General features: G+C 41.6%; 1 protein-coding gene across 5 annotated transcripts in view; it reads left to right on the top strand.

Annotated features, from left to right (window-relative positions):
* LOC124043938 (methyl-CpG-binding domain protein 5-like) overlaps positions 1-13,464 on the top strand; it is a 57,117-nt gene extending 43,653 nt beyond the window's left edge. For 3 of the 5 annotated variants that reach the window (XM_046363100.1, XM_046363101.1, XM_046363102.1), the window contains exons 5-10: positions 414-2,636; positions 6,539-6,813; positions 7,851-8,897; positions 10,263-10,339; positions 10,451-10,526; positions 10,677-13,464. In XM_046363100.1, coding sequence (XP_046219056.1) covers positions 414-2,636; positions 6,539-6,813; positions 7,851-8,897; positions 10,263-10,339; positions 10,451-10,526; positions 10,677-10,739 — 3,761 coding nt within the window. In that variant the 3' untranslated portion in view covers positions 10,740-13,464. The remainder of the gene's footprint in view (positions 1-413; positions 2,637-6,538; positions 6,814-7,850; positions 8,898-10,262; positions 10,340-10,450; positions 10,527-10,676) is intronic. The other 2 variants (XM_046363103.1, XM_046363104.1) reach the window with 2 other exon arrangements.
* The last annotated feature ends 79 nt before the right edge of the window (positions 13,465-13,543 follow it).

The following is a 13,543-nucleotide window of genomic DNA, read 5'->3' on the forward strand; positions in this document are numbered from 1 at the left end:
TTGTTCTGTTTTAACATATTACCATATAGAAATTTTAAATTAAAGAGAATAACCTTATGACCTATTGAGACCAGCTCAGACAGAAATCATCTGCTCTGTGCAGTATTTTCACAGCAAAGGACTGCAGTGAATTGCTGCTCTGTCAGCATGTTATAAAAAAGAAGCGAAAATGTGACGCTGTCTGAAGAACATGCATACACATAATTTAGATTCAACTGTCTGCTTAGCTGCTGTTTTATGTTTTCTCTAAAGATTGGGTTTCTGTTGTCAATTCAGAACTGTTAATGGTTGATTTGTTTTGGGATTTTCTGTAAGGTCTGAATTGACGATGCTGAATTAATTACATATAATTATCTCATCTGAGATGATAAAAGTAATTTCAAAGATTGATACAAGTTTACTTTGCTTTGCAGGCGCTGCAGCTATGGGTCCTTTGAGTCATCAAGCAATAAGGAACAATATGCACAATGGTCCACCCAACTCTGTGGCTCTTGATGGCAGGAATCCCAACAAGACAGGAATGTCAGTTTCTGGTCAACAGTACTATAACCATGAACTGGATTCTCCCCCTCAGAGGGATCTGTACTTGGGGTACAGCAGGACAAGGCTGGGGGGCAGCGAACACAGTAGCCAACAACGGTCACCCTATCACAGCCGCCACAGTGTCCTGCTCAGCCCCTCCTCCTCCAATTCATGTTGCTCACAGCATTATGGTGATAGGGCTCCCTCCCCAAGGACTGAACCTCTGGGGAGTCCTGACCCCAATATGCTTGGTTTTCATGGAGCTTGCAGCCCAGGCTCTGTCCATATGAACGGTGATCGTTTTACCCATCTCTCACCACCCAGTATCCTGCACCACGGCTCGCCTTCGGCCTCCCAGCCCTCGTGTGTCATGTCAGGAAGGACTAATGTACCAAATTCCCCTGCCGTCAATGCCAAAAGCCTCAATATGCAGCCCTCCTGCAGCTTCCCCCACGACTTTCAACACAAGCCCCAGCCTGCATGCCACCCACAGTCGCACTTTTCCCTGTCTCAGCTCCCTCCCTGCATCCTGCAGAAAAAGCAGGTGACCTCTGAGAAGGACCCTCTTGGTATCCTGGACCCAATTCCAAGCAAGGCTCCTAGCCAGGGTCCCTTAGTGCCAAACATATCTGGCCTCCAACACAATGCCCAATCTCAGGTACCACCAATGAATGTAAACATCGCCCCTGCCAGTGTCCCTTTGCCCAGCAACCTGCCCTTGCCAACGGGGAAGTCTGGACCTGTTGGGCATGGCCATAGGGTCCAGCACCACCCTACCCTGTCATCCGCCTCATCCTCACCTATCATGTCCCCAGCACATATGGCCGGGCCTGTCCTCGCCAAGGTGGAGTCACCCCACCGCTCACGTTGCTTATCCAGTTCTTCTGAACATGGTAGCTTCGCTCACCCCACGAGGGGGCTCCAGGTTCCTTGTGGGGGTTCAAAGCCACTTCCCCGGTCCTCTCAGGCCTCCTTGGGGTCCCCTCGACCTGCAATGCTACAAGGTTCTGTATATAAAATGGACAAACTCAATCACTTGAACGATACCCCCAACCAACTGCCAGGGGGAATGAACATTGGTCTAAGCAGGCATGCCAACTCCATGTACCGTCCAGCTCCCGGATCTGATAGTATCCTTCAAAAGAATCACTCTGTAGGAATGCCCCTTAACCAGATGTTAGATCAGCAGAATCCTGCTTCCTTCCCAGCAAGTAGTCTTCTTTCAGCAGCAGCGAAAGCACAGCTAGTTAATCAAAAAAAACATACCGACAGCACATTGGGTGCAGGCGCAGAGGCTCGCAGTGGCAGCAGTTTGGGACACCCAGGGCTAGTTGGTGGAGGAAGAGGTGGGATCCTAGATGGACATAGCACTTTAAACCAGAGATATCTACCTAATCCTGGGCCGTTGGCGAGCGAATTTCAAAGCGGAAGAGCAGCACTAAGAGACAAACTCATGGGTATGGTTCAGCAAAGAGAGGCAAACCGCAAGCGCAAACTGTCCAGTGATGGCAGCAGTGGTGGCATCAACAATGACAGGGCTTTCGACGTGCTCAAGCATCCGATGGGTGGCTCTGGATCTAGTTCATCTAGCTTTCCAGAGACTTTGAGGAGAATGTTGCAGCAGGGTTGTTTGCCCCCAAACACCTCCATGGCCCAGCTACTCCAGTCCATGAGCCACCAAAGTGCCCACAATGGGCCAAGCCACGTGGGCCAAAGCCCGGCCAAATCTGGCAAATCTCCCTTCTTGGAGGAAGCTTTGCCTCAGATGTCGACTTTGCAGGGGCATCAAATCCAGGCCAGAGCGAAGATCTGTGGCTTCCAGAACATGAACAGTGATGGTCAGATTTCAGGCCAGGATCTAAACATGGAGCAGTTCAACAGGCCAATAAATCAAATGCAGGACCCCACCTTAACTGGAAACTTTGGGGTGTTGGGTTACAATGGTGGACAACATGCAGCCATGGGGTCGATGCAGGGAAACCCTCACCAGCAGCAGCAGCAGTTTGGACTTTATCAGAAACCATCCCAGGTGCAAGGCAACCCCCACTTCAGAGGCAGGGCAGGATTGCCTCCCATGATTTCCAATGGCGGGGTCCAAGCCCTCTCTGAGTCAGGTAAGCAGCTGTTTATCATAGATTTATATTATGTTTTAAGTCAATAGTCTCTATTTATATACATTATATACATGTGATAAAGCAAGGGCTGTAATGTGTGTTGTGCCCCCTTGTGGCGATCATTGGTAGTTTTTGTCTATTGAAAATAATTGGATATAGCCTACTTTATTACAATGATCCATCTAGATGTTTGGGGCCAAAAAAAACATCGTGAATTAGGCTACTACCTTACAAATATGAATATGACCATCTTTTTGCATGTAACTATTTGTCCTTGTCATTAAATTCAGTCTCATGTTGTTGCCGTCTTTGTCACTTGCGCTCTTTAAGCATCTTTCATCAAAGTGCTGACTGCAAAACATTTTCTGCTGCGCAGCCAAATGAAAGTGAGCTATTTAAAGCCAGCGTGCAAGACCTCTTTAAAGGCAAAAATGTTTTACAGGCAGGCAGACAAAAATGTTCAGATATGTTTTTCTACTTCTTTCTCACATCATACCTTATTTTTCCTGCTTTTTTGTTCTTGTTCTTATTTATTTAACCCATTTTCAGCTAAACTAAGTCATATTCTCAAACAATGATTTAACTTAAAGGATACTGGTGTGTTGTCACAGCACAGATCAACCCCCTGGATAAGCCTCGTTAAAAATAGTCCAGACCACAATGTGGCAGTAACTTTCTTAACATAAAACATCAATAAGCTTCCAACCGGAGAATTACTATATCTGAAGAAAAGCACTGGAAAAAGAGCTAACTCTGTCGGGAGCACCCGCCACGAGCCTGAGACCCTGCCAGACCACTGACTCAAACAGGTCTCATGAGCCCCTCCTTTATAGTAGAATCCTCAAACCAGTTTCTAAAGACGGTTGACATCTAGTGGAAGATGTAGGAAGTGCAACTTGACTCCATAGACACTGTGTATTCAGTAGGCCAAGCTTTGAAAAACTACAAATGTCAGATATCCCACTTCCTGGTTGGATTTTTCTCAGGTTTTCACCTGCCATATGAGTCCTGTTATACTCACAGACATCATTCAAACAGTTTTATAAACTTCATAGTGTTTTCTATCCAATACTAATAATAATATGCATATATTAGCATCTGGGACAGAGTAGGAGGCAATTCACTCTGGGCACACTATTCATCCAAAAGTGAATGCTGCCCCCTATCCCAAAAAGGTTAATAAGCGATGTTTGGCTTGTGTGCTGTAGATAGCGAATGTTAGCTAATAAGCAAGTTGTGCTACCTAGAATTTGTATTAAATCCTTTTTGATTCTAGCCACAACTAGATAACCAGTGTAGATAGCAACATTATTAAATAGCAAGGGATTTATTTCTGAATTAAACAACTGCCTGTTAGCTGCCGAGTGCCAGTGCAGTAGCTAGCTAGCTATCTTGTGCTAATTGTCAAATGGTGATGCTAATCATTTAGCTAACTTTAGTTTAGCTAGCAAGCGAACTGACATTGGTAGTATGGGGTAATGGTGAGTGAATTAAAGTATTTATTCATCTTGCTAGATAGATAGCTTGGTAAAGCATTTAGTGTTGTGTGCAATGTGCTGCACTTACCACCCCATTTGTTTCATATGAAGTGTGTGTGACTGCCTGGCTCATTTAGCAAGCTAACGTTTGCTAGCTAGCTAACTGATGAGCAAGTTCACATTTATCAAACTTAACAACAACAACAAAAAGTTCAAGCACAAAACGTATTATCTAGATGTAAAAGATGTAGACTTTCTCTAGAAAAAAAGGTGTATTATGCAGGTTTAATGTTTTAGTAAAAACAATATTGTTGAAAACGGGGTGGATTACACTGGGAAAAGTGCCCTCTTGTGTAATATTGATCTAATTGCTGAGATGGTTTGCTCTTAATGGTTTTAGGTGGTTGGGAGGATGAGTGGGATATAAACTCTGCCTCCAGATTAAAATACACCGAACAAACAAAAATATAAACGCAACATATAAAGTTTTATCCCTTGTTTCAGGAGCTGAAATAAAAGATCCCAGAAAATGTCCATATGAACAAAAAGCTTATTTCTCTCAAATGTTGTGCACAAATGTGTTTGCATCCCTGTTAGTGAGCATTTCTCCTTTGCCAAGATAATCCATCCACCTGACACATGTGGCATGTCAACAAGCTGATTAAACAGCATGATCATTACACAGATGTGGCAAGTTTTGAGGGAGTGTGTAATTGGCATGCTGACTGCAGGAATGTCCACCAGAGCTGTTGCCAGATAATTTAATGTTAATTTATCTACCATAAGATGACTACAGCGTCATTTTAGGGAATTTGGCAGTACATTCAACCAGCCTCACAACCGCAGACCACGTATATGGCGTTGTGTGGGTGAGCGGTTTGCTGATGTTCACAACGCTGACAGAGTGCCCCATGGTGGCGGTGGGGATATGGTATGGACAGGAATAAGCTACGGACAACGAACACAATTTGGATTTTATCGATGGCAATTTGAATGCACAGAAATACTGTGATGAGATCCTGAGGCCCATTTTATTTTTTAAGTTGTCTGTGACCAACAGATACATATTTGTATTCCCAGCGGTGAAATCCATAGATTAGGGCCTAGTGAATTTATTTCAATTGACTGATTTCCTCATATGAACTGTATACTTATTGTTTCTGTCATTTACTTTTTGGGTGATAAGTAATATGCAACGACTAGTCAGTATTTGCCCTAGGATTTCTTTCAGCATCGGTGTCGAGGGTAGCTAAATGAATATAAGGGGAATCACTGCAGGTAGTGGCATCTAGTCTAGATACATTCTCTTAGCTCTAGTTTGATGTACGCAATGGCTTGGGATTGTTGTGATTGCAAATAGCCGGCAGTAGCACAAGAAAAGGGAAATAATATATTTGAATTGGGACTCGTGAGCTGCACTCCACTTGAATGGAGCATTCATTTCCTTTTGATATGTGCACTTATCAGGAGTCAAATGTATCTAGACAGCTGAGCCTTTAGTGTAGACTAATTACATTAGGGGGATCTTGTATTTTATGCACTTTCACAGTAATGTCAAAAAAGTCACGAGCGAGCTACCAGAAAGTAGAGAGCGTTTACCCTTACAGTGAGAGCCACTCATCCATAAACATGGGATGCATTTCTGTTTCGATACAGGAGCTCCACACAAATGATCACATTCACTTCGTGTCCAAGCTCTGTGGATTCAGGAAATGTCCTCCGAAACCGTCAGTTAGCGGATCATGGTGGCTACTGGCTACTTTGTTGAGGTTTGTCAACCGTTTTTGTGAAATGAACCTTTATTTCAAAAGCATTAGAATCCTAATTTTGTTACTCACTGCTACTATTGGCTACTTCTCCTGTTCTACACCATATCCCTTGCTGACGATGTTGAGGTAATGTATGGATATCTATCTATGGCTGGGCTTCAAGAAGTGTACATCCAAGATTTATATACTCATAGATTTTTCTTGATTTAAGAGTCAGGAGCAATATCTTGTCTGAAATACCTATAATTGGCCTGAGGTTTCAGTCTGTAGTCAGGGAAGCCCAACTGAACCACAGTTAACCACAGTTGACCACTTTGGTTTACATTTCAACAACATAGTCTTCTTTATTTTCTCACTTATCTTGTATGTTTCATTTTACTGTCTTATTTGTTCAATCAAGTCCTCACAAATCAAGGGAAGTAAATGGGAGTAAACTTTGGGCAAAACTACTTTTTTTTAAAACTTCCACACTATTCTCTCTTACTGTCCCTTTGGTTTGCTTATCTTTGAAAAAACTCAATTAGCTTGGAGTGGTGTTGTCCTCATGATCAGATCTTCCTCTACTCCCGCTCCCTCACTTCACTTTTCATTCTCGCACCTTTCTCACGCCTCTCCTTTCTCTCTCTCTCTCCTTTCTCTCTCTCCCTTTGTGCAGGTGAGGTCAGTAGTTCTCTGAGCTGTGAGCTGAGGCAGGCCCGAGAGGAGAGTCTTCAGTCTCTCATCAGGAACAGCCAGGCCCATACACTGCAACAACAGAGACTGCAACCACTTGTTCAGGGCCAATATCAGGGTCTGGCCCAGGGTCCTGGTCAGCACTACATGCAGGGCCAGCAGCAGCACAGATTCCAGTGCCAAGGCTCCCACCCTGATGCCCCTCTCCCTGATGATGCCTCCTCCAACCCCATGAACAGCCTCCTTCAGAGCTTCCAGGTCAGTTTTTTTCCAGTTCAAGCCCCAAAATAATTGTGGTGACTTTCTGTGTATTTGGATGTTTGTTTGGCAGTTTAGGGATGTTTATTGTTTATTTCCATTCAACATTTCTTGAATGACGTATGAAAAAAGTTACCACTGGGCTGACGGAAACATGAAATGCCGGTACAATTTAAAAAATGCCAACAGACAATTTGTTTGTTTGACATGGTGGGACATTTTTGTGTTGGAAAAATATATTATGTAATAATAATAATAATAATAATAATATATGCCATTTAGCAGACGCTTTTATCCAAAGCGACTTACAGTCATGTGTGCATACATTCTATGTATGGGTGGTCCCGGGGATCGAACCCACTACCCTGGCGTTACAAGCGCCATGCTCTACCAACTGAGCTGTGTGAAATGGCAGTGGAAATGTTGATATAATAACCATTATATCGAAGTAAACTTGGAGTCACATAATGATATGTTGTGTGGTCCTCCCACTACGACTTGGGAAACCATGCAGTTTATTAGGCTACAGATTAAATTAATTATGATTAACTTCACAGGGTGGTGAATGTGCAAGATGATACACTTGATGCTCCTTTCCAATAAATATTGAGGGTCATGTTCTGGTGACATGATGATCAATGCTTGGCTGCTGTTTGACAAATACAAATAATATTGCTCTTATCCATAATAATCTCATAATGTAGTTAGCCTACCCACAGTATCTGTGAGGTGTTGGCTACAAGCGCATGTGACAACACCTCGCACATTTTGCTATATAACCTAACCGTTTTGTTGACAAAACCATCAGTAAAGATGAAAATGCGATGGAAACCCTTCTAACTTGTATTTTTCTTCTGGTACATGGGAATTTAACAGCAAAAGTTGTTTTTTTTATGTGCGTATGTCATCACGCACAGCTTTTATCCACAAAAGGTCTGTTTGATGGGAACATCTTTTGCATGAAAATCTGTCGCAAATTGGATGGAAACCTAGCTACTTTCAACATGTTTGAACCTCTCCCTCTCTTTTTGTTACAGGTGGATTTGCCTGAGACGATTCCACTGCCAAACAAAACTATGATGAGTCGACCGGGGATGATGTCCATGTCCCAACCCGGTGCCCCTTGTCGCCAGAAGGGTCATCAAGAATACCAGGCTGCCGAGGACCTTCCAGGTGGTGGGGGAGAAGTTATTGATACCATCCACAGGGCAGCGATGGGCACGGCCAGCAAGAGCGCGTTTAATGTCATCACATCAACAGGTGCTAGCGGTACCTTCGCTGCTTCTGTTGTCGGCGAGCCTGTCGACCTCTCCCATGCGGTTAACTCTGTCATTCATGGCCCCCTTCGCTCATATCAGGAGCCAGTAACAGAGCCCCGACACCAACCCAAGGTGGGTCGGCCACGCAAGAAGACCCCTGAAAGGAACAACAGCTTCTCTCCTGTTGCTATGGAAGCTCCTGCCAGATTCCGCTCGCTGCGACACGGAGCCCAGAGAAGACAATGGGATGGGCAGGCAGAGGGCCAGGAGCAGGCTGGTCTGTGGCGTAATGACGAGCTCCTCCAACCGTTTTCCTTAGCCCAGAGCAGAAACGGCACCTACCCAGAGAGGCCCAAAAGTCAGGCCCAGGTCCACTTTGGCCCTCAGGACCAAACAACACTGCACTTCCCCAGTGACTTGTATGCCCATATGAACGGCAACGGTAGGGCCCTCACCTCGGGAAGACTACATTCCAGACACCCCAGCCTGTCCCCTGGTTCTTCCTCTGTCCCACCAGAGGGCCTTTTTACCAAGGATTACAGCCACTACAACGAACATATGAACGGCCAACTCAATGGGAACCACTACAATGGGCATTACAATGGGCACCTGAACGGGAGCCTGAGCGGCGAGGAAGACCTGAGGCCTGGGGACTCTCCCTCCTCCAGTGAGGGTCTCCCGCTCCACCACAGGCCCAGAACTCCGGCCCACTACCCAGGGGATCTACTCTGGGGCCAGGGCAAAGGCTTCCCTCCATGGCCAGGCAAGATTGGGAGCGAGGGGCACGTGTACTCCCCTGGGATGGTGAATGACATGCAGGGAAAGGTGAGCTTGTTGTGTACACTGTTTTAGTGTCATCAATTATGATTGGTCACATGACTACATCAGATAAAGAAGTGGAGGTCTCTGCCACAATTCCAGCCTCAGTTTCAACACAATTTTACATTAAACCTTTGCTGCTAGTACTACTGTATACATTACCGTTGCAGTTTTTTTATGGCAAAATAATGCTTTGTATAAGAGGGGAGTTTAAAAATGTGTAGGGCACCAGGCATGGCAAGTCCCTGAAAGATCATATATTCCTCACGAAGAGCATGAGAGGGAGAGGGAAGATTTCCCACGGTGTTCTGCATTAAAAAACACCCCAATTCTGCCCTGCGACACTCTCAAAAGCATTTGAGACGCCAAGGAATTAACATCAGGGTAAAACAGCATAATGTGTTTGACACCTTCCCAGAGGTCATTCTACCACCATTTTCACCTGTCTGTCGATATCCATTGCTTGAATTTATTCACTGCCTACTGTGTTTTGTTCTTTTTTTTCTCGAGAGCTACTGTTCAGGAACTTCAGTGTGGGAATCCTTGGGGGACTGTACTTTATTAAATTTTTCCTGGATTTACCCATATTATTTAAGCTAACATTTGGCTAGGTGATATTTCAGTTTGATTTCATGCCTTGTTTGACTGTGCAGATAATATGCAATAGTGGATGAATTTGCCATATCCATCCCTTTTACAAGCCTGTGTGGACAGCTATTTTAATGAATCTGACCCATTGTGTTCAGTAAATACAATTAAAAGCCGTTTGGAAGGATAGGACAAGATGCTGATTCATTTTTTTATTAGAAAATTATTGAATGCTCTTTGTCTTACCTGGCGTTACAGTAACTTGCAAGTTAGTCGTTCGATAATAAAGCTTTATTGAATTTGAGTCATTATAATTATGAAATGTGAAATAAAGTAATTGATTGCTTTGACCGGAGTCATTCTGCAAACTCATTTAGAACTTCTGCTCTGTGGACAGGGTAATGTACATTTAGAACTTCTGTTCTGTGGACAAGGTAATGTACATTTAGAACTTATGTTCTATGGACAGGGTAATGTACATTTAGAACTTATGTTCTATGGACAGGGTAATGTACATTTAGAACTTCTGTTCTATGGACAGGGTAATGTACATTTAGAACTTATGTTCTGTGGACAGGGTAATGTGCTTTTGGTTTCACTTGGCTGTGTAATATGCCACTTAGATTAGTCATTCGTGCATACATTTTACGTATGGGTGGTCCCGGGAATCAAACTCAATGCCCTGGCATTACAAGCGCCATGCACTACCAACAGGTGATCCTTTGGTAATGTTTTGGTTTCATTCCCCCGGTGTTTGGTAATGTTGTTTCTACTTGCCTTCAGGTAGAGTCAGAGAAGTTCCAGAGGACACTAACAGAGGATCTGGACACACTACATAAAGCAAACAAGATAACCAGAAAGTAAATGACCCTATATTAATATGCTATTATTCTTTATTCTGTCCCTGCACATTGTTTTTATCGGATGAAGGATGAGGATGAAGTAATACAAATATGTTCTCTTTCTTACAGTGGTCGAAAATGGAATAACCACCTAGAGGCTGCTATACAGGAGGCTATGTGTGAGCTGGATAAGATGACAGGCAATGTGAGTATTCCGATTTGGTTATTGTGTGTACTGTACACACCTCTTTAGAGATTACCTTTGGGTTCCCAAACGTGTGTGAGCCTCTCATTATGTCTACAGTCTATCTAAAGATGGTGTTCCGACCCCTCCCCCATTTCTTTGGTGCACCAGATATCACAGAGAGACAGACAAGTCAAGACCACTAAACCCAAGAGGAGGAAGATCTCCAGATGACAGTAAATGTGTGGACCCGTTGGTGTCCTGCTGGGTAGCGGTCCATCTAGCCAATGGGTCGTGTGTAGCCGATGTAGAATCGCTAGCCAGTGTGTGCAATAGTAGTGACCGTTATCTTCTCTTTTGCATCAGCTTGGTACTTAGTCCAATTGGATTAGTGCTACAATCAGAGTCAACCCTCCCACCTTGACCACCACCAAGACACTGACAGTGAAGAAAGTACCAGAAAGGATGGAGAACCTAGCTGCAAAATAATAGCTGTGATATATCCACAGCTAGCTTGTCCTTATGGAAAATGAGATTCTACATATAAGGAAATAGTTGGTCCAAATATTTCTGATGCATTTTAGATTATGCACATAGACAAAGGAAAACAGTACATTATTTTCAGTGGTTAATTGTATATATTGTTCAGTTTTATCATTGATGAGTTGACTTAATGCTAATGTCTTATGTACATATCAATACAAAACTACATCTGGTTCTCCAATGTTTTTATTTTTCACAAAACGGTGAGGCCAGAGATTTCATTTTTCAAAAGAAAAGCAGCATAAAGGAATTTCTATTACAGATCTATTGAAACATGCTGTTAAGCATTGAACAGCTGAAGGATTATAATGTTTAACTTCAACAGACACTATTCTCATTTGCATGCAGCCAGTAAGGATGATCTTGTCCTGCTGGGAAGGCATACATACAGTGTGTGTCCCAAGAAAGGGAAATTGGAAGACTTGAAGATAGACCCACAGTATAACCTTTATCTGAACATAGGACATGCAAATACTTTCTCTTTGTCTTACGTTTCCTTTTTCCTTGTTCTTGTTTTTATCCATGTTATCCAAGAAAAGAAAAAGCCATCAAGGGAAGGAGTCTGAAATATGCCTCTAAGTTACATTATTTGTACTCTCAAAGTAAAATTTATTTTCTCTGAATATTTTTGATAAACAGATTTCCTGTGTTATATCTGCAACATGACTTTGACAGTATATGTTTGTTCATTAAAAAAAAATATATTGTTAAGTATAGACTAATTTCTGTGGTATACAGTACATGCATTCTGAAATGAAGTATTCAATAGCAACAGTTGTAATATACGGTTCTGCCACTAGTGTTTAATCTACAATTATGTTCATATTTAAATGGTGCAAAAAGTATTAAGCTGTTTATTTTCTCTATCAAATCATGTAATTGAGTATTTCTCTGTGTTTTACCCTTGAATGTGTCATTTCAAGGGTCAAAATGCCTTAATAGTAAGGACTGCACATTTACAGGCCAGAAGAGATCTGTAGTATACTCATTGGTTTCCTTTGCTCTGCAAAACCATTTTAAACGACCCAAGAAAGTATGAGTGAACTTTGATCCGAGCCTTATTTCCAATGCTACAATCCCCAGCTGCCAAAGCTATGCCGTATCACAAGTTAGGACTTTAAGTTTCTATTATTTATCTTTTTAATATTCTATTGAATTAGTGGCCTTCATTTTGTTCATTTTCATTGTTTTTTGCTTTTGTACTTTATAATTTATTTATGAATCACATATTTATTTGTAGATATACATTGGTTACTTAGCAATAATACTAATGAGAGTTGTACACTCTGAAAAGCCTTAGAGTATTATATATTTTTCTCTTAAAACAAATGAACAGCCTATATATGGATAAATATTCCATCAGTGGTTTATAAATATACATTTATATATTTGTGTTTATTTATGAAGTGTACAATTTTGAACACACAGTATGTGCATATAGTGTTCTTTTTTTCTTACTTGTGTCAACACTGAGTATATACCTACGGCCTGAAGAAATTGTAAAATGTTCATTTTAAAAGAGTGAACTTCATTTTCTGTACTTAATACCCTGACTCAGGAGGGGCACCTTCTGATTTGATCAGTCTTGTGAAAATCTGAAATTGTAAAACTGACAAATGTACATGTTTGTCTAATTTTTATTATTTAACATACAATATCAAGTCATCTGTGTTCAATCCTAACAGAACAACCCGGCATCCTAAAATCTAATACTCATTTTAACACTTGGTAACCTAGCTATGTCATCAACATTATATGCATTCTGTTATTAATTATATTGCACTCTTAATCCTAAAATTGGGGGTATATGAAGAGAGCCCACCACTAGTCCATGGACAAAGTAAATGTTTATTTATGTCTTCCATTTCAAACTTGTTGTCCATTGTAGTGATCTTGAGTGATTGTGTTTAATGGAATAAATGTTTTGCCCTCCTTATTGAAACAAAATATATTCTAATATTGTTTTGGAATGAGTTATTTATTGAATGTGGTTTTAAATGTCATTTTTATGCTCTTTATTTCAAAACATATGGTAAAAGCTGAGTGGCCCACATTGTTTTTGATGGTTTTACAGTGGAAAAAGATTTTACATTTTTGTAAAGTATTTTAATTTTAAATGTGATATGCATTGTTAGTCAATTGGTAATGTAACAGTCACTTAGCACCAACATCAAAGTATATTTTGTACTTATAGTTTTCAGTACATCTTTCTGAATAGATAACAGCTGTAGCATTTTCCTTTCCTGCTTCTCTAGCAGAAATGTTTTACAATTAGAAAAGTGTGCCTGAAATTACACGCAGTAAAAGGTGGCTATTATGCTTTGTTCAAAATCTTTTAATGGTGTTTGTTCGAAAGGGATTTACAAATTTGACAAAGTATTGCATTCATTTTGCAATAAAAAAAGTATTCTATCAACTGTGGCTTACGTTGTTATATTGTACATGTATGTTATAGTCTCTTCCAGTCATTCCATCAAATTGTCCCCTTCAAGCTA

The sequence above is a fragment of the Oncorhynchus gorbuscha genome, linkage group LG09 (genome assembly GCF_021184085.1).
Source record: "Oncorhynchus gorbuscha isolate QuinsamMale2020 ecotype Even-year linkage group LG09, OgorEven_v1.0, whole genome shotgun sequence".
NCBI lineage: Eukaryota > Metazoa > Chordata > Actinopteri > Salmoniformes > Salmonidae > Oncorhynchus > Oncorhynchus gorbuscha.